Genomic DNA, 23,497 nt, shown 5'->3' on the forward strand with positions numbered 1-23,497 from the left:
AACTTTATTCTAGAATATATAATAATAAAAAATTTGAACTAAATAAACTCATATATACATGTTGATCCATGTTGAGAGGTTATGTTGTACTTGTTGTTTTGTTCGGAATTTCTGAAATTTGTAGTTTGTGGAGTTGCCTCGTAGATTTTAGGTTTACAATCTTAGAGGTATTATTGTTCATGCTTAGAGATATTGATTACTCGTTTTAAGCTTTTAGATTTGCATTTGCTTCTTCTAAATTTTGGAGGTATTGATTACTCGTTTAAGCTTCTAGATTTGTCTTTGTTTCTTCTTCGGCGATTTTAGGTTTACAATTTTCTGTCTGAATCTCTATTGCTCCTTGTCGCTATTTTCTGTCTGAATCTCTGAGTTTAGGTTCAATTGCTTCTTCTCAATTCTTCTCCAACTTTTCCTCTTCTTCTCTTAACAAATGTGTAATTGGCTAAAATCTTGGTTTTGTGGACACACTGACATTAAAACAACTGTGGATGATTGTGTTACACTTGTGAATGGGGATGTGGAAACTTTGGAAAATTTGGAAGTTGGTTATCGGAGGTAGATCGTGACAACTGAAAATAAGAGGGGTCAAACTACAAATGACGGAAGTAAGCTTTTAACATTGTTATTGATAAGTAAGCTTACCATTCTTACTGATCTTTGATCATTTTCTTTTTTTCTTTTACCACAGAAATTGCTATGTACAACGACGAGACTAGACTTTTAGGATTAGAGTGTGATTAAACCAACAGACAGTTCACAGCCTTTGGGGAAGAGGTAACCATTCTTCTTTTTCGAAATTTTCATATGTATTATCGTTTTGATAGTCATATCTTTATATATATATATATATATATATTTTATTACAGATAGCTAAAATCATAAGTTTCAAAAGAGCGAGATAATTTTTTGGTAGCGTGAATACTATGAACAACGTTAGAGCAAGATACAACTGGTAAGAGTGTTTAAAGTTTAAATTATCTAAATATTTCATATTTAATATCTGATAAATGTTTTTTATACCTTTTTTTTTTGGCAGAGGGGAAAAATAGTACAAAGCATGATCGTCCGTATATAGTAAAACAAAAGAAAAAAATCGGTTGTTTTCCAGAAAAATCAAGTACTATAGGATTTTGGTTTAAGAGTACCCTACTATGTTGTTATTATGTGAAGTCACTATTCAAATTTTGTTCCACTGCATTTGTTTCAGCTTTATTTGTTCCCCTTTTTTTCTTTCCTTCTAATTCTGGTATTCTTAAAAGGAAAAAATGAGGGACCAACGGTCATATTGCAACGGGCGTCATTCTCTCGGTAGTGACACGTGCTATAATGCCCACTTTTATTCATTTTTATTGTAAACAAGTTGTTTAAAACCATCAATAAACGGGGACAAGAACCAAACATCAACAATTATAACAACGCGTTTTGTTATAAGGATAAATTTATCATTTTTCTTCTATCAAAACCCAATGATCATACCCTTGAATCTTGCTTGATCACGCGTATCCTCCAACTTCCAGTAGATTAAATTTCCCAAGTACTTAACGTTACTTTTAGTTTATCCTTTTAACTCCTTTTTAATTTTCTGAATCAATACCAGGTAAATCAGGGGGGTTCAAACTTAGTCTATCTTCTTAACTCTTTTTTGTTTTTAAATGTTTTGTAGACTATGTAAACTCTCATCCTAAATCTACTTTTTAACTTTTCTATCGATAGCAATAAAAAGTTGTAAAGTATCTACACAAAAACAAGATGAAATGGTCAAAAGTCTGTGACTAGCTAGTGTTTGTATTTTAATTCAGAAAGACTTTAATGAGTTTATAGTCGTGCTCTTTAGTGTTAAAATAACAATTACTCCTAGACTTTTAGTTATTTTTTATTGCATTCTTGGATATCCTCCAACAATATTGTATTATTCAAAAAATTTTTTACTAAAGTCCATAAAGCAATGAGGTAACGTCTAGGTCAATTAATGGATGGATCATCCAACGGTTGTACCAAAAAATACTATAGAGATTAAAAAAAAGCATATCTCTGAATTATTATTATTTACGTCCCCATCTCTCTTCCTCTATAAATAGTATAAGCAGAGACAATATTCATTTCAAGTTCCTCTGTATACCAAACTATCAAAAAAACTCTCTCCATTTCTGTTCTCAACAAAGCCAAGAGTTATGGTGAGAGTCTTTCTTCTCTACAACCTCTTTAACTCCTTTCTTCTTTGTTTAGTTCCCAAGAAGCTTAGAGTTTTCTTCCCTCCTTCTTGGTACATCGACGACAAGAACCCACCACCGCCTGATGAATCGGAAACTGAATCTCCGGTAGATCTAAAACGAGTGTTTCAGATGTTCGACAAGAACGGAGATGGACGCATCACAAAGGAAGAGCTGAACGATTCTCTAGAGAATCTAGGAATCTTTATGCCTGACAAAGATCTGATCCAGATGATCCAGAAGATGGATGCAAATGGAGATGGGTGTGTAGACATAAACGAGTTTGAGTCTCTTTATGGTTCGATTGTGGAGGAAAAGGAGGAAGGGGACATGAGAGACGCGTTCAATGTGTTTGATCAAGACGGTGATGGATTTATCACTGTTGAGGAGTTGAATTCTGTGATGACTTCCTTGGGGCTCAAGCAAGGTAAAACCCTAGAATGTTGTAAAGAGATGATTATGCAAGTGGATGAAGATGGAGATGGTAGAGTCAATTACAAGGAATTCCTTCAGATGATGAAAAGTGGTGACTTTAGCAATAGATCATGAGTTTATTCTGACATGGAGAAGAAGGACCAATATATTTACCTCTAGTCCTCTACTATATATGATTAATGTATCAGCTTTCTCCAAGTTAAGAAATTTGGGCAGGGATCGAATCAACGCAAATAGTAAATAAGTAACTTGACATAGAGTCTAGGAAATTTCATCAATCCACGAATCATTCATACATAATATATCTTTGTTTGGGGTATAGTACCATAAGATATAGATAGATAAGAGTCTAAAAAGAAGAAAAACAAGTAAAATTAAAGAAGAAACAAAATTGCCTAGTCTTTTGGGCGGTGGTGAAATCTCTATGCTGCAATGCTTTATCAATATGTTTTTGTTGGAGTCTTTCGACGAAACCCAACTGTTTTCACAGAAGAAAGTGAAAGCCAAGCAAAACGTTAATTCAGTAATAAAATCCCTTTTTAATAAAAATATGTAAAATAAAATAAAATGCTGGCCGATCATAGCTCACTTCTTTTTGAAGATACAGCCGCAAAGTGGCATGGTATTTAGCTTCCTTTTCGGCTTTCTCCTTTCTTTCCAAATGTACTGATCATCAAGTTGCATGAAAATTATTACTAGAGAGGTAAATCAAATATTATAAGTAATTGCTACAGAAGGTAGGAAAAAAAAAAGATGTGGTCGTAGTCGTAGTACACGGTTCGTATATCCCCCCGTATTTGCGAGATACCGCAAGCGATGTGGCAGCCTGGTCCAGCCAGTATTCCTCAGATGTTGCAACACCCTCAATCGACTGATATGAACGTACAATGAGAAAGACAAAATATACCAATACTAATTAATATAGACTTAGTTATATATATAGAAAATGGATTCAAGCCTTATTATATGCATAGTCAATTTCAGAAAGATGCAATTCAAGAGATGAAACATACGTTGTTTAACTTGACTATATCCTTTTGAAGAGCTTTGATCTTCTTTATGGACTTGTCGACGAACATAGTACTACCGGAGTTGAAAAAGCCCATTCGAATCCAAAACAATCTTTAAAAAAAAAACAAAGAAGATTAGCTAGGGCTTATCGATCAGTCTTTTTACGATCATAAGACGATGTAATTCGAGATGGACACAAACCTGACGGATGCTGAAGCAATTTAGCTCTGAGCGAAGAATTCAAAGACCTTTTGCCTTATGGGTTAATGGTTTCATGGAAATCATATGTAACAAAAAGAAAAAGATAAAGTGCAGCTCTATATAAAAACTTCCAATTTGCTTCCCCAAAAAATATTGTGTATCTTCTAATAAATTTGTCAATACGTGACCCATTTTGGAAACAGGATATATATATTTTTTACGAAATTCTTTAAACAGCAAAATAGAGATATGTACATTAAGACTAGTAAGAAAATAATAAGAAGAATAGAAAAGTTAAATAAATATTCCAAAAAGAAAAAATCTCATTTTTCTTAATCAAAAACGGATTGTAAGAACCCGGCCTGATTCAGCTGTTATCGGCCCAACTTACAAAATGGGCTTTCAACAAGTGCAGAGGCCTAACTAGATAATTAGAGATGGAAGAAGGCCCAACACCTTGATGTAAATTTAGAGAAAAGTACGACGCCGCCCTTTCTCGCTTTGAGTAGAAGTCATACTGTCAAAGGGTATATCTGTCTTTTAAAAAAAGAATTTAAATTAAATAAAAGCAAGGAAATTGAGTGGGGAAAGCAGAAAATTAAGAAAGGAGAGAGTTTGAAGTTTGAAAAGTTGGGAGAGAAACGAAGCAAGCGGAGGTGTGGAGAACAGGTGTGTTCGTTGTCGACGCCGTGCTTGGAGAACAGGTTTTCTTCTTCTTTGCTCTTCCTTCAATGCCGTATTAAGCTTCTTCTTCTTCAACTTTTGCTGTCTAAAAGTTGTATTATCTTATTTTCAGCTTCTAGATTTTCGATTTGCCTTGTGCTCCTTGTTGATTTTAGGTTTTAGTTTTGCCTGATTCTTCTCGATTTAGGTTACTATGGTTGGTTCAAACATTGGATTGTTGCTAATTTGATTTTGAATTTTGCATTTGGTCTCTGATTCAAATTAGGCACAAGAGAAGGCGGATCTTGTGCTTCTCATCTCTACTTGGATCGATTGTTGCTACTTTGCTTTAGTTTCATATCTCGTCTCTGATTTGACTGAGACGACTTGTGCGTATAATCGATTGTTTTTTTGCAATTCGTCTCTGATTTGACTGAGACTAAGAACTCTCTCGTGCATCATATCATCTCTGCTATGATCGATTGTTATTTTGAGTGACTTTTGCATTTCGTTTCTGAGACGAAGAAAGCTATTGTGCTTTTCATCTTTATTGTTTCTGATTATCTTACAATGTTGTTAATTGATGAGTGTTTATTTGAAGCATGCATTTGTGGTCCGATTTTGTTGACTGTAACTCTGGCTCAGTGATGTTTGTGAATTTATTTTTGTCCTGTCTCTTTATCACGACCTTGTTCTTTTGACTGAGTTTTGGTTACTATCATTGGTTGAAATGATGAAGAAAACACTCTTGTGCTTCTTTGCTCTACTATTGTTGGCGTCTAAGAGTACTCAAGATTCATGCATTTCCCTTTTTCTGCCATTGCTTTATATATTTTCACACATGATGTTTCTTAATTTGACACAGGATATTCCAGTGGCTTAAACGGTGTCTCTGTGGAGACACAAACATAACTATTGATCAGGCAATAGCTTTGGTTGATGAAGAGATCGCCAACTTGCGAAAATTGGAGCGAGGGTATCAAACTAATATCCGCAACGCAGAAAATGCCAGAGATCAAACTAATGTCCAGATAGGTACTATTTCTACTCGTCTAGTCACTTCAATATTGTTTCTTAATATTGTTGGTTAATTCTCTTCTGTTGTTTTATCGCAGAAAGGGACAGCTTCAACGATACTATTCGACTTTTACAAGCAGAGTGTAATCTCATCAACCTAGAGATCCCAACCCTCAATGAAGAGGTAAATCTTTATATGTATTTTGGTTTTGACGGCTCTCAAACCATATCATTTTTATTTATTTATATGATTCTTCTAAATGTTATTATTATATTGGATTTTGTTACAGAAATTTGCGATTACAAGGTTGAAATCAGCAAAACATTTCTTTGGTGCTGTTAGTTCGGTGAACAAGACCAGAGAAAGATACCACCAGTGGTAAGAGTTTTTCTTTAAAATATGTACCTAGATTATTTCTTTTTTAATTTCAGAAAAAATGTTTTTAATACTGATTTTTTTTTTCTTTTGGCAGAGGGTAATAAAGAAGAGAAGATCTATCGTGTTTAAATTGCTTTGCGAATCAAGTTGCTTGCATTTTGCATTAGGCAATAAAATACCAAATAAAGTACTCTATCTTCACTTCCTATGGAATTGGCCTTTTTTGAACTATTCGATGGTTTGTTTTGAATACTGATTGCTTTGTGAAAATAGAATTCACCAGCCACTTCTCAATATTGTCACATGTTTCTGATTTCAGTTTTCTATTTATAGACCTAGAAACATACAACATTTACGAGATACTAAGTAATCAGAAAATGAAGATATATCATTCCACTAATGTTCATCGCCTTGGTCGTACTCTTGACATCATTCCCCACTCCAACGCTCTCTTATTGCAAATGGTCACTTCATTTGTGACTGCTAAATTTGAAAGATAAAGCCACGTGGGAGAAATGTTGTGATAGACTAATAATAGCAGGTCCTATTGGTTAATAAATTCGTATTGTTTAGTCCCCAAGAAGCTTAGAATTCACTTCCCTCCGATCCTTTTTGGCTTCCTTGAAGCTCAAGGAAGGTAAAGCCCTAGAGTGTTGTAAAGAAATGATTAAGCAAGTGGATGAAGATGGACATGGTAGAGTCGATTACAAGGAGTTTCTTCAGATGATGAAAACTGGTGACTTTAGCAATAGATGAGTTGATCTTTTTAGGGTTCATAGTTTCTATATCTAATTGGGTTTATCTATTTTCTCTGTAAACTAAATAAATTCTGAAAATAAAAAATAATCTGAAATCCTGAAAAGAATTTTTTAAAAATAATTAGACAAAGAGATTTGACTAGTCACTTGCTTGGGTGTTGTAAGTCAAACAACATGGAGAAGAAGGACTAATCAATTTACCTCTACTATGATTAATGTATCAGCTTTCTCCAAGTTAAGAAATTTGGGCAGGGATCGAGTCAACGCAGATAGTAAATAAGAAACTAGGCATAAATTGTAGGAAATTTCATCAACCTACGAATCGTCATTCATACATAATTTATCTATGTTTGGGGTAAAGTATTATTTCTTTAATGAAGAAGAAACAAAATTGTCTAGTCTTTTGGGCGGTGGCGAAATCTCTATCCTGCGATGCTTGAATATGTTTTTGTTTGAGTCTTTCGACGAAAACCAACTGTTTTCACAAAGAAAAAAGTGAAAGCCAAACAAAACGTTTATTCAGTTAAAAAAATAAATCCATGTAATAAATTATGTAAGCAAACTTAATTAAAATGATCGGATCCTCACTTCTTCTTGAAGATACAGCCGCAAAGTGGCATAGTATTTAGCTTCTTTTTCGGCTTTCTCCTTTCTTTCCAGATGTACTGATCATCAAGTTACATTGATCATCAAGTTACATGAAAAAAATGAAAAAAAAAAAAAAAAAAAAAAAAGTTACATGAAAATTATTACTAGAGAGGTATATCAAACATTATATGTAATTATTGCTACAGAAAGTGTAAAAAACTAAAAACTGAAATATCTTCCAAGAAGCTCATATCAACATCACTTATCGGGAAATCAAGCAGAAGTCGAAGAGCAGAGTCTGTTGAATCACCTTCAAGATCATTTGAACATGGAGAAGACTCTGAGCCATGAATCGCCACAGTAACCTCCTCCATAAGAATTTGTTGAGCTCTTTAAAAGTGCAGAGGAGGTAGACGTTGTTCCTCGAGTTGAGGAGTTGAAGTCTGTGATGTTTTTCCTTAGGGCTCAAGCAAGGTTAAAAAGAGATGATTAAGCAAGTGTGTGGAGATGGAGATGGAGATGGTAGAGCAGTCAATTACAAGGAGTTTATTCAGATGATGAAAACCGGTGACTTTAGCAATAGATCATGAGTTGATCTTTTTTAGGGTTCAGAGTTTTTATGTCTAACTGGTTTATCTATTTTCTCCGTAAGTAAATTCTGAGATCATGATTTGAATTTGATAAAAATAACTAGACAAAGAGATTTGACTTTGTCACTTGCTATGGTTTTGGTACTGGTTTATAATTATGACAACGTTGCCTTTGATGAGACAGACTTCCCCATTTTTGTCTGATTAATTCATCCAATAATGCTTAATCTTCATTCATACTACTGCGATCAGCAAATTTTCAATGTCTTTTCTAACATAGTGAATGAGAATACAAGAACATGGTGCTTGTTTTGTTTTTTTTCTCCTACCAAAACAACAAACAATCTAGTATATATAAATGTCACTAACTTGAGCCTAATAAATAAAGGGACAATTTATATGGTTCGACCAAACACTCGAAGTTTTTTGAAAACAATTTTGGTCAATTTCTACATTCGTTTTTTTTTTTGCATTACGTTCAATCATTTTTAAATGGCTTAGCGAATCAAGATGCTTGCATTTCGCATTAGGCAATAAAATACCAAATAAAGTGCTCTTATCTCCACTTCCTATGGAATCGGCCTTTTGAACTATTCAATGGTTTGTTTTGAATACTAATTGCTTTGTAAAAATAGAATATCACCACTTCTCATTATTGCCACATGTTTCTGATTTCAGTTTTCTATTTAAAGACCTAGAAACATATATACAACATTAGATACTAAGTTATCAGAAAATGAAGAACATTTCATTGATGTTCATCGCCTTGGTTGTACTCTTGACATCATTCCCCACTCCAACGCTCTCTTATTGCAAAGAGTCACTTCATTTATGCATGCAACATTTGAAGTTGAACGATAGACCCACGTGGTTGAAGTGTTGTGATAGACTAATAATACCAGGACCATGTATGTGTAAGTATATTAAAGATCCTGTACAATGGAAAGAAGCTTATCGTCTTATGGCTTCTTGTGGAAAGACTGTTCCTCTAAATCAAAGTCTCAAGTCCTATTTCAAGTGTGGCTAAAAATAGTCAACCAACAAAAGCAATAAGCGGTCGTCAAGCCGAACCGGAGATACTTAATAAGATTAGTTAATCAAGTCTTTCCTTGTCTTTTTTTAATCGTATAAGTTGTTGCTCTAATTGGCCTTCATTATATTTATGAACCATCTCTCCCACATTCCACGTTTTTCTTGCTTTTTGGAATTACTATTTCACTCTTTCAAATTCGATACTTTGTACTTGCTTTTATTTAAAGAAATAAAAAAGTAGTCTACTTCTATTTAAAGAAACAAAAAAAAAGTAGTCTAAACTAGAGAAAACGGCATGTACGCGTTAATTATGCATACATCCTTGGCCCTTGGGACTATTCTTGTGATTTCACTTCATAATTAACTGTCACACAAACATGGCCAAGATGGTATCAAGAAGGGAAAAGATGGTATCTACTATCTAGAACTCTCAGGCGTCCATTCTCGTGTTTGTGAGTTTATTAAAGGGTGTGGTCCCCGACTCTTTCAAATGTATTTATAACAAGTTTAATTAGTTCACATGTCGCGATTGTTATGACGACACAAGAAATTATCGTTTTCCCTTTATAACGTTGTCGTTACGAACTTCCTTAAATCCCCCAAAAAAAGTTTTGTTTCCTAATTATCCTATAATTAGTTGATGATGTTAGGGTTTGAAAACTTAATATAGCGAAGAAAAACGGTTTACTATACTTAATTATGAGCGTATTTTCTTTACGTTTGCCACTTTCTTTCTTTGCATGGACATTCACTAAGAGCGTGTGTTTGTGTTTCAGGTGATTCTTCGCTGTGTTAGACGTGGACTACTTCTACCGGTGTTCAACAATCTGGTAAGCTTGTCTTTTGGGAGTACGAACAAAAGAGGTTGGAAACTGCTGCCACTTCTGATTGAGCAGTCTCCAAAGCTTGAAACTCTAATCATCCAGGTACGTATCATTAGCTAATATATCTAAAGAGAGTCAGAGATTAGGGACTTAGTGGTTGAGCCTTTACATCCATCTTCTTGATGCTTTTCCAGGGGCTGGATAGAGTTACACAGGCGATGTGACCATGCCTCCGTTCCAAGTGAAGATGCTGCATGTTCATGGTTATGGAGGAAATGCGGAAGAGGTGGAACGCTTACATAAATTTATTGGGGAGTCGGAATGCGGTGAAGTGGTGCTAGGCTGCGGAAGCTGTGGTGGATAATACCATGTATTGCAAACCAAAAGGGTTCTATAGTCTATAGTTGAGGCTTCCTGGATTTTCGGTTTCATCCAAATGCAAGATCTCATGTAGTTTACCAAATTATTCTGTGTAACAATTCATGTACATGTCGCATTGCTCTTGCAGTTGCAAGGGCCTCTTTAATTTCAGGGAGCTATTTTTCTGTATCTTTTGGCAGTCTCTCCCTTAGATGATACACGAGTAACCTTACCTACCTCGTCAAACTCCACCTGGCATAAGATTAACATTTCTGTATTTGATGACTACATCGTCCCTACAATGCAATTTCACACTTCTTTCCACTCTTGCAGACTTTACACAATATGTGGTCCATTAGCTTGGATTTTCAGTTTCATCCAAGTGCAACATCTTAGACGATGAAAGGTGGTGATTAACAAGCTGATTTGATTCTTCACTTTCTGATTTGTGATCTTAAATAGAGTTTTAGGATTCTTCCAATCTGTAGTATATATAGCTTACTAGTTTTTACCAGCAGAAAGATCTTCAGGAGAATGCCGATTTAATTAGAGCGTAAAAAGTAAAAACCCTTCACTTTATGTGCACTAACCTATGGCTATGCATCATCCGAACGAAACCAATGTCAGAACAGAAGAAGAAGAAGAATAAACAAAACTTTCTTTAAGGCAATTGAAGCTCTTTTGTTTTCGACAAGAAAAATCTTTATTAAAGAGAGAAAATGGGGGAAGAGAAGATCTATCTCCTAAATCAAAGTGCTGAAAAACCAGAGACCAAAAGACTATACTTGGTGGTTCTGTTGATGATCTCTCTGTTCCAGATTCCTCACATTGTCTACTATGTGTTGGATTCTCTTAGAAAGGCTTTCGTTGTGCTGTTCGATCTGTTCAAATAGCATCTCCAGATGTCTTTTGTAAGTAGCCGCTCTCTTTTTCTCTGCTGCTAGCTGCTGCATCAGTTCCTGAATTTTGTCGTGTTCGTTCTGCAAATGAGGAGAGCAAAGTTTTAGAATTTAAGTCTTTTCTAGTAACAACTGATATATAAGCAAAATCAAAACACCAGCACATGAATATGAATATGCTATATAGCAACTAGTCACGAACCAGTATCACATCAGCATATATATATATATTAACCAGCTAACCAAGAAACGCCAATTTGGATTTTCAAATGCAATGGCTGAATATAAAGAAATATTGACCAACGAAAGAGAGTAACAACTAACCGGATATTGATCATAAATGCAACCCCTTCGAACTCTGCCAGGCATCAAAGAGTGATTGTGCTCCTTGACAAACTTTGTGATAACCCATTTACCAGAGTTCTCTTTTCTAATCAAGATCATTGCTTTACATCCAACCCTTGTTTCCGCTCTTTGTCTAATAACCTTATCCCGCTTGCTAGGCAACCTGTAACCTTCCTTGTTACAAACAAGTTGCCTGCCTATGGGAGATCCATCATGCCTTGACCGTGACAGTTTACTAACACGGATGACGAACCCTACTTTAGTAGCATACGCATTATAAAAACCATGAGCCGCTGCTTCAGATTCGAACTCCTGGCCAACGTAAGGCTCATCTCCTTGAGCCTCTGTCATATCTGCAACAGCCAGAGGAATAGAATCAAGATCCACCTTCTCATCTTGCTCACCAGAATTTTCACCGAGTTCATTATGGTTGTCATCATCTTGCTCAATCATTGCTTGACCAGAGCTTTCACCCATTTCATTATGATTCTCAACCGTGGTAACCTCAAGCTCAACAGGAATCCCCATCATCATCCCAGCAGCTACTCCATTATCAATCCTGAAATCCACTGCAACTCAAAAAAAGGGAAAACAGCAATTCCACTAATCAAATATCTAGCAAGAAGAGCTACAAGTGTTCATCATCTTACTAATACAAAGTTGTCATCTTTTCTATTCCACTGTCTAATTCAAGATATGAGAACAAAGCTCAAGTACAAGTGCTCTCAAAATCATCCAGCCTCCACCAACAATACAAAACAAACTTAAAATGGAACCATTCTTTGGGATTCACCGTCCCATAGATTCAAGAGTCATCAACAAATCGGGGTTTCCAAAAGTATCGAGATGTCCAACTTCTCAGTCTCATTCTTTCGCAGGGACTAGTCTAAGTGGCTTAATCGATCAATCCAAAATCGAAAATTAAAAACCCGAAATAATGGTGTAAGGAATAAAACAATCTTACTGGTCAAAAGATATTTTCCGGCAGATGTAGGTCGGAGACGACGATCGAATTAGGTTTTCGATTTGGGGGAGAGACAGAGAAGGTGCCGGTTCAGGGTATGGATTGCAGAGGACGCAGTACCCTATGACGTGGCGATAGATGATTGGGTCAAAATCGGAAAGAAGTCAACTCACCGTTCATCTAAGCTTTGGGTTTATCGACTTATGGTTCCTCCGGTGCGCTTCGCCTCGTATGATTATTCCTCATGTTCTTTTTTTTTCTTTCATTACATGTTTATTTTATTTTATTTTTTACAGCGTAATTCTCGCCGACCGACGCACCCGTTAGACCGGTGTGTCCATGACTTTTAATAAATGTTAAAATTGACCCCTTTATTATCCTTCATTTACATAATCATCCTTGTACTAACAAAATTTCTCTAATTTCTAGCATTCATTTTGTTCGTGTCAACCAGGCCAATTCAGCCGGTTTAATTAACTTTCTTTAAAATGCTATTGATAACCAGCTAATGATGGTTTAGTATACGATTTGACTACCAAACTACATTAGCTAAGTTTTTTTAATCATAGAAATTTTGAATAGCAAAAAACTTATTACATAGTAATATATTCAGTTACTTATATTTCATGATTTAGCTTATATCACTGTTATCATCGAAACCTATCCAGATAGTTTTAGGCATGACCACGGTTACGGTTATTACGGTTACGGTTTATTAACCACCGTATATGATTATAACTTTTTTTAACCTTAACATTAACCGTTATATATACGGTTAAAACGGTTACGGTTAAATACGGTTATGGTTAGATACGGTTACGGTTATTTGATAATTATGATATAATTAATATATGAGACAAAATATTATATTAATCTTTATAATAAAATAAATAAATAAATAGTGATATATCAAATAATAATTATTTTACGTGATTATGTGTTTCAAATATTTATAGCGAATCAGCTATCTATTTTTTTTAAATAAACCAATGAATATACAAATTAATGGTTATAATTATAATGATTTAATTAATTATATTTTTCAAACAAAAACAATAATAAAGAAAAGATGTTATGAGCACTAAGAAACAGTTTTTAGAGTATAAATAATAATAATATGAACTACTTATGATTTGATTTATGGTAAAAAGAGTAGTGGAGTAACTTCGATCGTATTAGTGGGCATATTAAACGATTTAAGTTACTATTTTAGTAAAATAATTATTTATTTAGAATTATACACAGTTACAACTATATTTTTAAGGTTTTAATAATACGGTTAACCGCGCGGTTAAACGTACGGTTAACCAACGGTTTTGATACGGTTACGGTTATTATATTTTTTTAACCGTAATGAATCTATTTTCACGGTTAACAGTTACGGTTATTAACCGTTTTATACGGTTACGGTTGGGTTACGGTTAATAAACGGTCCGATTACGGTCCGAAATACAGTTACAGTTAGATTTTGGTCATGCCTAGATAATTCGCAACTCTAGATTTTTATAGACATTATAAATCATCCACATATATATGAATCAGTAATCCAAAAAAAAAGATCTGTAACATATGGTTTTCTTTCGTTGCGTTTTAAAATATCCATTTTATTTAGCATTTATTAAAAATTCTCTTCACTTTTTTTTTTTTTTTTGGAAATCAATAAATCGCTTTAATTACGTGGAATAAAACGTCTAAGAAGAAGGATAGTCGTTAGTTAGTAGTGATAACTGATGCATAAAATATAACTTGGGAAATAGGAAACCAAATAGTGTTGGTACTTGGTAGATAGTCTCTGATAAATAAAAAGATCATACATGTCAAAGCTAGCCCCGTTTATAAAATTTGTAACAGATTTGCATTTCTCGATTTAGTAGATTTACATGAGATAATATCTTGTGTAATCGGAAATAAAAGTTATCCTAACAAATGAGATAATCGAAATTAGAGGAGGATATTAACATATTTATCCAACAACGGATATAAGCCCCTCGTAATTAACCTTGCGAAATTAAATTATAACAAATCATTCATTAATACATTTCGATTTTGGTAGATTTGCCTAAAAAATTATCCATGAATGGTATTTTATTGAAAAAGAAAGTTATCCAAAACAAACAAAATATTCGGAGTCAAAAGAGGAGGATTAATAGTATCTTTTACTCCCCTTAATAGTACTATCTTAACAACGGATAAGCCCCTAATAAATTAACCTTGTGAAATACGTCGTCTAGGTCCCATTGAAGAAGCATAAAATCTGGTCAAAAACATTAATCACTATTTACTCTAAATCTCACCAAATCATAACATATATGTAAACAACCAATAGAATATTACGATTAAAAAATAAGTTACCAAACACAGTTTAGATATCTTATCTGATCAATCTTTAAATGGATAAATTTGAATTTGTATTAATTAAAAGTCTTGTGGATTTGACTAAACCACTCACCCTAATACCTCTATATAAACCCTTGATTCTCTCTAATACCTCTCATTATATCCAAAACATAATCTCTCTCTATCTCTCTCTATTTTGCTCAATCTTAATCGTCCGATCAAAACACTCCGACTAAAAATGGCTGCATCTAACGGCGAGAAAAGCTTGATCGTGAGCTTCGGTGAAATGCTCATCGATTTCGTCCCAACCGTCTCCGGTGTATCCCTCGCCGATGCTCCTGGCTTCATCAAAGCCCCCGGTGGTGCACCTGCCAACGTTGCCATCGCCATTTCCCGTCTAGGCGGTCGTGCCGCTTTCGTTGGAAAACTCGGTGACGACGAGTTCGGTCACATGCTCGCCGGAATCTTGAAACAGAACGGTGTCTCTGCTGAAGGTATCAATTTCGACACTGGAGCCAGGACTGCACTTGCGTTCGTGACACTAAGATCTGATGGAGAACGTGAGTTCATGTTCTACCGGAACCCTAGTGCCGATATGCTCCTCCGTCCCGACGAGCTCAATCTTGATGTCATCAGATCTGTACGTTATTTTTATTTTTAATTAATATATGACACGTAGGCAAATTCTTTTTTGGGTCCGTGTCTCACATTTAATTAGCGAACGGTGCTACATCATTAACGTAACGGTTGTTGGTATACGTAACGTAGATGTCAAGTTAGGTTAATGAGTGCTCTGTTTTGTTTTTGTTTTACACAGGCTAAGGTGTTCCACTACGGATCCATAAGCTTGATCGTTGAGCCATGTCGATCTGCTCACTTGAAAGCCATGGAGGTGGCTAAGGAAGCTGGTGCGTTGCTTTCATATGATCCGAACTTGAGGCTTCCTTTGTGGCCCTCGAAGGAGGAGGCTCAGAAGCAGATTCTTAGCATCTGGGACAAAGCTGAAGTGATCAAAGTCAGCGATGAAGAGCTTATGTTCTTGACTGGATCTGATAAGGTTGATGATGAGACTGCTTTGTCTCTGTGGCACTCTAATCTGAAACTTCTCTTGGTCACTCTAGGTGAAAAGGGTTGTAGATACTACACCAAGGTAATGGTTTTCGAAGAGTTTTTCTTTCTTGTGGATTTGACTTTACCATTAATGTTACTTAAGTTGTGTTCTTGTATGTATATGATTACAGAGCTTCCGTGGATCTGTTGATCCCTTCCATGTGGATGCAGTAGATACAACTGGTGCTGGTGATTCATTTGTTGGTGCATTGCTTTGCAAGATTGTTGATGACCGTGCTGTGCTTGAGGTATATACCAAATAATTCATCAAATCATTCTGCAAGTTTTTATAGATTGTTTTCAGATTCTTGACTGTGTTCTTTCTTGCTTTTTACAGGACGAAGCTCGGCTGAGAGAAGTGCTTAGGCTTGCGAATGCTTGTGGAGCCATCACAACAACAAAGAAAGGAGCTATTCCAGCTCTCCCTACAGAGTCTGAAGTTCAGAGCCTCCTGAAAGGAAACTGATTTCACAATGTCTGGATTTTTAGGACTTCAAGTTTTACCTTTTCTTGGCTTTGTTTTTTATTTTCCCCTGCTTTTGGCTCTGTGTTCTTGTAGAACCGTTCTATTCTGTTATGAATCTCGTTTTATTCCAATTGCAAGGTTTTTTGTCGTTTGAGTAACTTTGATGAATAAAAACTCTTTACCAAGTTCAGTGAACAACTGTCTGAAATGTAAAAAGCCTCAAAGCACAATTGCTTGAGGATAACATTCAGAAACTTGCAAATCTAATGATCTCCAAATGTGTTTGCATTCTTCCCACCTTGAACTCATCCTCTCCAGAAATTTTTCAGCCCACACTTCCTTGCTACCTTCCATACTCAGATCATATGGCACTGAAAAACTGAGTCGATTCACAAAACACACTTTTACATAAACATTTTTGCTTAGGCAGTAAAGTTATCATCTTGGTTTTGAAGTTCTTATACCTTGTTAGCTCTTCTAAATGAGAGTCCTTCTCGGTGGTACCATTCCTAAAATATCTTGAGTTAGACACCCAAGTAATAATAAGATACTTGAGTTACAAATATACAATAGCTTGCCTGCATACTAGAACTTTGAATAGGCGGAGGGATTTGGTGGATAGGTTGTAGATTGCTTCTTCTATGTGATCTGTGCCAAATAGATACACAACTGGATAGTCCAGCAGCCATCTGCAGATACAGATAGAACACAATGGTATGATAAATTGAAATAACTAATGGAGTAATGGTGGACGAATCTTAAAACGAATTGGGCAATTACCCGTTTAAGGTTGGGATTGTAACTTTAGTGTCTTGTAAACAACAGCTAAGATCAATGCATAAAGAAGTCTGAGAAGAGTTGGCCTCATCAAGTACCGTAGTGGTATCAGTATTGCTGTCATCTAAAGGAAATGTCGAAGAGAATAGCTTCTGAATCGATCTAAGCTGCATCCCCAGATTGCTTTCCTTGCTTTGTGTTACCATCTTGATACAAACAAAGGAAAAGACAAGATAAATCCAACGTGTATTGTAACATGAAAAGAGAAACCACTTAACAAATACAAAAGCTTTATAAAAGGAACAACCTTTGGAGGATCTTGTTCCAAGTCAATGAAGAACAACTCGGGTTCTGAATCTAAGCTGGAGCTTACAAACTTGGGCAGGCTTCTTACATTTATGAGGTATATCATATCCTCTATAACCATAACCTTCAGATCTTTAAAAACTGGTAAACCCTATAAGAAAAAAGCAGGAATCAAATCAGCTACAAATATACTCAAGTACTAATGTGCTTGAAGAATAACTAGAGCCTAACCTCTCGGATGAGCTCAAGAAGTGACAGCAAACGATTCTGTAGCTCAGGCATCTTTCCACCATAGTCAATCATCACAACTGGTCTCATTCCTGTGCATAATGCCAGAACATCTGGTCCAAGAAACCCGATTTAGCATCGTTTACAGATTCAAGCATATGACAACAAATTGAGATAATACTAGAATCTAGTGTTGATATATGAACGCTTTATAATGCACGAAATGGCTTTATTCTTTGGGTTCTTAAACAGAGCAATCAAAGCACCATCAAACTTAAGAATCAATTTTTCGTTCCTCAAGGAATTGTTAAGAGCATATACTCATATAAACTATAACCCAAATTCCCAAATTGAATCATGAATATCAAAGAGTCGCAAAACATAAGAAAAAAGTGGAATTCATGAGACCTATTTCGAGACGGCGTTTGGAATTGCTCTTGAGTCTCCATTTGATCTGAGAGAGGCAAGAACTCAGAAACTGAAGTAGTTCCTCAGAGCTTGGAACCTCCATATTCGCAGAAAAATTGGAGCTTTCTTCTTCTCTGTCGCAATAAGACTCAGTGATACCCTTTCTCTATCGGACGTTTTGTTCTTAGAGGAAATTACAATATGGACCCTAAACTTTCTAGTTTCTCATAACACACCCTAACTTTAAAATAACACCAATTATGTCACCCACGTGTCAAGTTTTCACGGGAGGGGTGATGACGAAGAACAACGTATTTTCACACGTGCGAACAATAGGCTTCACACGACTTTTCTTTCGTTATTTTTTTCCACATTGGATCTAATCACTTTTGCAATTCACCGGAACTTAGCCGACGAGCGCTGATCAAATCAACCGGAGAAGCAAAGCTATAGATCTACTATCTCCTTCACAGTTGCTATCAGGTCTGTGTTCGTCTTCATTTTTACCAAATCCTGATTGTTACAATTTTCTTCGTTTTCTTCTGTGTTTATCTTCGTTTTCTTCGGTTTAAATAATGGGATATTTCTTGTCGAAATCTGGATTCTATGCGCATGTTTAGTCACGGATAATATCGGAAACCCCTGGAGTATCAGCAATGTCGTAATTTTTCTGGTTTGCTTAGTGAATTCTCTGTGAAGGAAATATAGAAAAGAAAGTAGATAACGTGAAGAAATTGTTGTGATTGAGCAATAAGAGATAGAGAGAATAGAAGTAATTGATGGTTTCTTGAGTGTTGGTGATATTTTGATGGTTGGATTTTTTTATGTATAAAGAAAGCTTATAAACAAGAATCATGCAAAGAAATTTTGTTCTTTATGCTTATGGAGTTTATAGTTAGTCAAATTATTAACGGTAAGCTCTTTGTGTTGGTTTTGTTTGAATGTCAGAGATGTATAATAATATGGGACCCCGGCCTGGAATGGCAATGCCTCAGGCAAATCCTCAGCCTAGCCCATTTGGGAATCCGTTCTCTGGACCTGGCTCTGGACTTATCCGGAGTGGCTTGGGAGCTTATGGGGAGAAGATTTTCGGTTCTAGCTCTGAGTATGTGCAGAGCAACGTAAGTTACTCCTATCTGTCACTCTAGGTTTTTCCAGTCTGTTCATTACTTGGCGTTTCATTTGTTTTAACCGGTTGAAAATTAACAGATAAGTCGCTACTTCTCCGATCCTCAATACTATTTTCAAGTGAATGACCAGTATGTGAGGAACAAGTTGAAGATTGTTCTACTTCCATTCCTTCACAGGGTAAATCTCACTTTTTTGGTATGCTTTTTTCTTTGTATTTGGGGTCTTTCTCATATGAGTTTTGCTGCGACCTCAGGGACACTGGACTCGAATATCAGAACCAGTTGGGGGTAGACTTTCATACAAACCACCGATATACGATATAAATGCACCAGACTTATACATTCCGCTTATGGCCTTTGGCACTTACGTTGTTCTTGCTGGTTTGTCACTAGGACTCTATGGAAAGTAAGTTCTTTATTTATGTTGTAACTATTCTGGTTTAAGTCTTCTAGAGTGCCTTTTCAACATTTTGATCCTTCTGAATTTTCTAGGTTTACTCCAGAAGCTCTGAACTGGCTTTTTGTGAAAGGAATGGTTGGCTGGTTTTTGCAAGTGATGCTGCTGAAGATAACATTGCTTTCACTTGGAAGCGGAGAAGCCCCTCTCTTGGATATTGTGGCATATGCAGGCTATACTTTCACAGGCCTTTGTCTAGCTGTTCTTGGCAAGATAATCTGGGGATACTCTTACTATGTTTTGATTCCGTGGACCTGCTTATGCACTGGGGTATTCTTAGTGAAGACAATGAAGCGAGTTCTCTTTGCAGAATCTAGGAGTTATGACTCAAGCAGGCATCACTATCTCTTGATCTTTGTTGCTTTAGCCCAGTTTCCTCTTTTGATCTGGCTTGGTAACATTAGTGTGAATTGGCTCTTTTGAAACGCATTACGTTTATATTGTTGTGAAAAACACCTCTGAGGTTATGTAGCAGAATTTGGAATGTCCTCCTGATGGATATATTATATGGTAGTTGAGCTTTTTTGGTTTAGACTTCTGTATGTCAAACATCAATATGGAAAGAAAAGTGTTATCTCCCTTCCCTTTTCTGAATCTCACTTTTCATATACTACATTTCTAACATGATTGAAAACCGAACAAGGACATGAAATTTGCTTTGGTAATTATGCTTTCTAACAGAAACTGCTTCCCATGCGCTTGATCTCTACTCCAAGCTCCCCAGCATTGCATTGGTGCATTGTGATTTTGGCTTTTGTGTTCCTTGGCAGATTTGAACATTCTTAGGACATTGCAGACAGTTGTTCGATAGGTTTCCTCTGATCTGTTTGGTAATCTTTTGAAACTCCTCAGGAAGTATACCTGACAGGTAGTTGTTCTCCAAGTATAAGCTTCTCCATGAATTCTCCAGTCTTTTCCCATAAATCCTAGGAATATCGCCAGAGAACATGTTGCTCCGTAGATTGATATCCTTTAGGTTTTCATAAGTTGCCAGGTTCAGCGGAAGGTGCCCCTGTAAATGGTTTCCTTCAGCATCAAGCATGCGCAGGCGTGATCCTGTAACTTTAATAACCTCTATGGATATGAACTGGTTAAAAGACACATTGATGCGTGCAATCTCAGGGAATGTTAGGATTTCATGGCCAACGGTGCCTGAGAATCTGTTCTGGCTCACATCTAAAGACACAAGCTGTTTTAGCCTATGCAAGGGTGATATACGTCCTGCAAGGCTATTGAAACAGAGTGATAGAGTTCTTAGACTTGGGGGAAGCTTAGGAAGCATTCCATAAAGATGATTGTTACCGAGTTCTAATACTTGTAGCTTCCACAAGCCGTTGAGCGCAGGTATTCTTCCATCGAGATGGTTGTTTGATAGGACCAGGTGAGTCAAACTTCTCAAGGCTGAGATCCTTGGAGGGATTTCACCGGCGATACTGTTTTTCGACAGGTCGATGGTTTTGAGCTCCTTGAGCCGCGTGATTTCTGCTGGTATGTCTCCAGTGAAGAAATTTTCTGCTAGTGAGAGTTTGGTAAGTTTCCGGAGCTGGAACACAGATTCTGGTACTGGACCGCGGAATCTGTTTTTGTTGAGGCTAAGGACAGTGAGCTCAGTTAGGTTTCCTACTTCATCAGAGAGGAAACCGTCATAACCGTCATCATCAAGATCGATCTCTATAACCCGGCTAGTTGTGTTCTCCAGAGGGAAAGAACACATAACTCCCAAGAACGTCCCTGAGCCTTCACACGGGTCTTCAGAGAAGTCCCATGTGCTGAGGTAAGAGGATGGAGAGATGGAACTTGGATCAACGCTGCGTATTATAGACTCTAGAGCTTGAATATCAGATCGAAGAGTGGCTGATAGAACTGATGAAGGGACAATAAGTGAAAGAAGTAGAAAGAACAAGGACATGATGAATACTAAGGAAGAAGAAGCAGAAGAAGAAGATGGTAGTATTTTGACAGCCATTGTTATGGTTCTTCTTTAAGAGGAAAGATGGAACCATTTCTTTTTAAGTGAGTATTCTTGTAAGAAGAAGAATAAGGAGAAGAAGAAGATCGTGTTGAACCTAATTGGAATCTAACATGCTTCAAAGGGTTTTGGGTATGTTATTGGTGAGATTCACATCTTTGTAGCATCATCATTAATAAATGATATATCAAACAAAATATGGATTGACTCACATTTAGTTTTTCTTTTTCCATGCTTTTTCCGTTCACGGACTTGGACAATATCACTTTGTTACAATAAAAATCACAAACAAAGTGATAATAACTTATGGTTATTAATTTTTCATGAAGTTTTACTTTGAATTCAAACTTTTGTAAAATTCACATGATAGGCATGTGTCAGCTTGAAATTTGGAAGATAAATTTAGAATTCAATCTAAGAAACCACAAAACTAGAGGTGATCATTTGACCAATTATCTAAGTAAAGACTATTGAAACATTCCACAAAATTTTAATTTTAGTAATTCACTATATATAGACGTTTGATTTTACATATAAATACATTGATGATTCAACCAAAAGATACAGAAAACAAAAAAAAAAAATAAAACCAAAAACAGAAAAAAAAACAAAAAAAAAAACAAGAACCATTTAAAAAGCTTATCAAGCACAATGGCCATCGAAAAGAGAACCATGATTGCCTCCTTCATCATCGTTCTGATGATGGTAACGATGATCGCAACCAACGTTGAGGCCCGGAATCATGTCAAAATCAAGCCACCAGCAAACCCCAAGTTCTTCTTTTTCTAAATTGATGGCTCATAATGTTTACAAGAAATAAATGGTTGGCTTCAACAAGGAGCTTCAAGCCTTCAAGCATTAGTTAAACTAATGTTTACTTTTTATATATATATATATATATATATATATTCACTTTCATCCTCTTATTTGTTTTAGCTATGGGTGAGATTATCTAAATAAATTTTTATAAATAATAACATTTATACTTGAATAAAATAAACTAGTTTCAAATTTCAGTCACAAAGATTTATTTTATGTTGTAGCTAGAAATTAATAACAATTATCATTTATCAATATATTTGTTTTTAGTTTAAAGAGGGTATAATATCCTTAAATTAATAATATTAGTAAAATTGTGTTATTTAGTTGTCTTGTGTCTCGATATATAAGGATTGGTTCGTTCCATTGTAACTTAAATGATGAATAACAACAACGTACGTGAGAATTAGAATACTGAAAAGTGAAAACTACATAGTGTTTAAATAATTGTCGTCAATTGCTGGAATACATATTTGTGCGCCAAAATTTAAGGATGGGTTCAACAACAATAAAACGAACATAGTTTTGATATTGTCATTGTTGTTCATTGATAACGACAGTAAAAACAAAAGGCGAACATTCTTTTTATTTGTTTGTAATCTAGTATTAACAGACGATCAAAAACATGAATCTGTAATCCCAAATTTCTAATAAGTTGACAAACGATCTACCATGTTTAAATTTCAATTCGTCCAAATTTGTTAGTTATTATTTTGGTTACATGATATATAACCAAAGAAAAAAAACAATTTGGTTATATATATTATGTAGCTGACTTGATGAACTTTAGAAATTGTAAACGGATTTGTCTCTATTTATTTGGATTTCAGGCAGCTTATGTATGTTAGAACATCATGTGAATGTTAGACATGAACGTAAAAGAATAACATGTTAGCTAGGGACTAATTACCAAAGCCATATTTTGAAGAACAAAATCAAAATGAAAGTTTATTTTGACAAGAATAATAGCAAAACATTATTTAGCTATTTTTTTTAAAATGGAAATCTATTATATCAGTCATATTTAGCTATGTTTTTCGAAAAAAAAACATTATTGCTATGTGAGAAATTCAACCGTGATCCTATAACATTTTTTCCCACAATTAAACATTGAATTTTCCTATTCCAGATTTTTTATAGCTGGACAAAAGAATTCATGGTGAGAGGCCCAAGGTCTATTACGACCTAGGCCCAGTACCACAAGTCAAGCCGAC

General features: G+C 35.5%; 10 protein-coding genes, 1 long non-coding RNA gene and 1 other non-coding gene across 19 annotated transcripts; 7 read left to right on the forward strand and 5 right to left on the reverse strand.

Moving 5' to 3' along the window:
• Positions 1-2,102: 2,102 nt before the first annotated feature.
• AT3G59435 (uncharacterized protein) lies at positions 2,103-4,048 on the reverse strand. The gene is made up of 5 exons (NM_001339978.1): positions 3,858-4,048; positions 3,659-3,767; positions 3,420-3,516; positions 3,235-3,311; positions 2,103-3,123 (listed from the first exon to the last, which is right to left on the reverse strand). The coding sequence occupies exons 2-5, from the start codon at positions 3,749-3,751 to the stop codon at positions 2,995-2,997; spliced, it is 396 nt and encodes a 131-aa protein (NP_001325945.1). The 5' UTR covers positions 3,752-3,767; positions 3,858-4,048; the 3' UTR covers positions 2,103-2,994.
• Positions 2,104-2,874, forward strand: AT3G59440 (Calcium-binding EF-hand family protein). The gene has a single exon (NM_115806.3). The coding sequence runs from the start codon at positions 2,172-2,174 to the stop codon at positions 2,757-2,759; it is 588 nt and encodes a 195-aa protein (NP_191503.1). The 5' UTR covers positions 2,104-2,171; the 3' UTR covers positions 2,760-2,874.
• A 540-nt stretch (positions 4,049-4,588) lies between the features above and the next one.
• On the forward strand, positions 4,589-6,672 carry AT3G59450 (Calcium-binding EF-hand family protein; the record flags this gene model as incomplete). 2 transcript variants are annotated; one of them, NM_115807.1, is made up of 5 exons in its annotated part: positions 4,589-4,593; positions 5,386-5,555; positions 5,636-5,721; positions 5,828-5,884; positions 6,544-6,672. In NM_115807.1, 5 exons carry the CDS (start codon positions 4,589-4,591, stop codon positions 6,670-6,672), a joined length of 447 nt encoding a protein of 148 aa, NP_191504.1. The 2 variants fall into 2 exon arrangements, with proteins under 2 accessions (NP_191504.1, NP_001326230.1); NM_001339979.1 differs by lacking the exon at positions 6,544-6,672 and adding an exon at positions 6,011-6,103 and having other exon boundaries at positions 5,828-5,916.
• Positions 6,673-7,592: 920 nt separating this feature from the next.
• On the reverse strand, positions 7,593-7,834 carry AT3G09205. The gene has a single exon (NR_141517.1). It is a non-coding gene; the product is annotated as an other RNA (long non-coding RNA).
• A 660-nt stretch (positions 7,835-8,494) lies between these two features.
• Positions 8,495-9,142, forward strand: AT3G59455 (Bifunctional inhibitor/lipid-transfer protein/seed storage 2S albumin superfamily protein). Its single transcript, NM_001084844.3, has one exon. The coding sequence runs from the start codon at positions 8,589-8,591 to the stop codon at positions 8,877-8,879; it is 291 nt and encodes a 96-aa protein (NP_001078313.1). The 5' UTR covers positions 8,495-8,588; the 3' UTR covers positions 8,880-9,142.
• A 119-nt stretch (positions 9,143-9,261) lies between these two features.
• On the forward strand, positions 9,262-10,147 carry AT3G59460 (F-box/LRR protein; the record flags this gene model as incomplete). The annotated part of the gene is made up of 3 exons (NM_001339980.1): positions 9,262-9,273; positions 9,661-9,810; positions 9,903-10,147. 3 exons carry the CDS (start codon positions 9,262-9,264, stop codon positions 9,930-9,932), a joined length of 192 nt encoding a protein of 63 aa, NP_001319799.1. The 3' UTR covers positions 9,933-10,147.
• Positions 10,148-10,558: 411 nt separating this feature from the next.
• Positions 10,559-12,588, reverse strand: AT3G59470 (Far-red impaired responsive (FAR1) family protein). Of its 3 annotated transcripts, none has more exons than NM_001339981.1 (3): positions 12,277-12,588; positions 11,292-11,881; positions 10,559-11,048 (listed from the first exon to the last, which is right to left on the reverse strand). In NM_001339981.1, coding segments are annotated over exons 1-3 (792 nt in total). In that variant the 5' UTR covers positions 12,278-12,588; the 3' UTR covers positions 10,559-10,847. The 3 variants fall into 3 exon arrangements, with proteins under 3 accessions (NP_001319800.1, NP_567085.1, NP_001326133.1); NM_001339982.1 differs by having other exon boundaries at positions 10,615-11,048; positions 11,292-11,871; positions 11,963-12,504; NM_115809.2 differs by having other exon boundaries at positions 11,292-12,588.
• A 2,149-nt stretch (positions 12,589-14,737) lies between these two features.
• On the forward strand, positions 14,738-16,347 carry AT3G59480 (pfkB-like carbohydrate kinase family protein). Its single transcript, NM_115810.4, has 4 exons — positions 14,738-15,253; positions 15,431-15,763; positions 15,855-15,971; positions 16,061-16,347. Exons 1-4 carry the CDS (start codon positions 14,852-14,854, stop codon positions 16,187-16,189), a joined length of 981 nt encoding a protein of 326 aa, NP_191507.1. The 5' UTR covers positions 14,738-14,851; the 3' UTR covers positions 16,190-16,347.
• On the reverse strand, positions 16,345-18,100 carry AT3G59490 (uncharacterized protein; the record flags this gene model as incomplete). Of its 4 annotated transcripts, none has more annotated exons than NM_001125386.1 (7): positions 17,909-18,100; positions 17,504-17,613; positions 17,274-17,423; positions 16,970-17,172; positions 16,768-16,878; positions 16,654-16,698; positions 16,345-16,568 (listed from the first exon to the last, which is right to left on the reverse strand). In NM_001125386.1, exons 1-7 carry the CDS (start codon positions 18,009-18,011, stop codon positions 16,409-16,411), a joined length of 882 nt encoding a protein of 293 aa, NP_001118858.1. In that variant the 5' UTR covers positions 18,012-18,100. The 4 variants fall into 4 exon arrangements, with proteins under 4 accessions (NP_001118858.1, NP_001326417.1, NP_191508.2 ...); NM_001339983.1 differs by having other exon boundaries at positions 16,380-16,568; positions 17,065-17,172; NM_115811.3 differs by having other exon boundaries at positions 16,380-16,560.
• A 111-nt stretch (positions 18,101-18,211) lies between these two features.
• Positions 18,212-20,075, forward strand: AT3G59500 (Integral membrane HRF1 family protein). Of its 2 annotated transcripts, none has more exons than NM_115812.4 (5): positions 18,212-18,391; positions 18,857-19,029; positions 19,118-19,216; positions 19,293-19,444; positions 19,531-20,075. In NM_115812.4, the coding sequence occupies exons 2-5, from the start codon at positions 18,859-18,861 to the stop codon at positions 19,916-19,918; spliced, it is 810 nt and encodes a 269-aa protein (NP_191509.2). In that variant the 5' UTR covers positions 18,212-18,391; positions 18,857-18,858; the 3' UTR covers positions 19,919-20,075. The 2 variants fall into 2 exon arrangements, with proteins under 2 accessions (NP_191509.2, NP_001326775.1); NM_001339985.1 differs by lacking the exon at positions 18,212-18,391 and adding an exon at positions 18,401-18,566.
• A 62-nt stretch (positions 20,076-20,137) lies between these two features.
• Positions 20,138-21,596, reverse strand: AT3G59510 (Leucine-rich repeat (LRR) family protein). Its single transcript, NM_115813.2, has one exon. The coding sequence runs from the start codon at positions 21,459-21,461 to the stop codon at positions 20,202-20,204; it is 1,260 nt and encodes a 419-aa protein (NP_191510.1). The 5' UTR covers positions 21,462-21,596; the 3' UTR covers positions 20,138-20,201.
• A 431-nt stretch (positions 21,597-22,027) lies between these two features.
• Positions 22,028-22,686, forward strand: AT3G00930. The gene has a single exon (NR_143884.1). It is a non-coding gene; the product is annotated as an uncharacterized misc_RNA (transcript).
• The last annotated feature ends 811 nt before the right edge of the window (positions 22,687-23,497 follow it).

The sequence above is a fragment of the Arabidopsis thaliana genome, chromosome 3 (assembly GCF_000001735.4).
Source record: "Arabidopsis thaliana chromosome 3, partial sequence".
Taxonomy (NCBI): Eukaryota; Viridiplantae; Streptophyta; class Magnoliopsida; order Brassicales; family Brassicaceae; genus Arabidopsis; species Arabidopsis thaliana.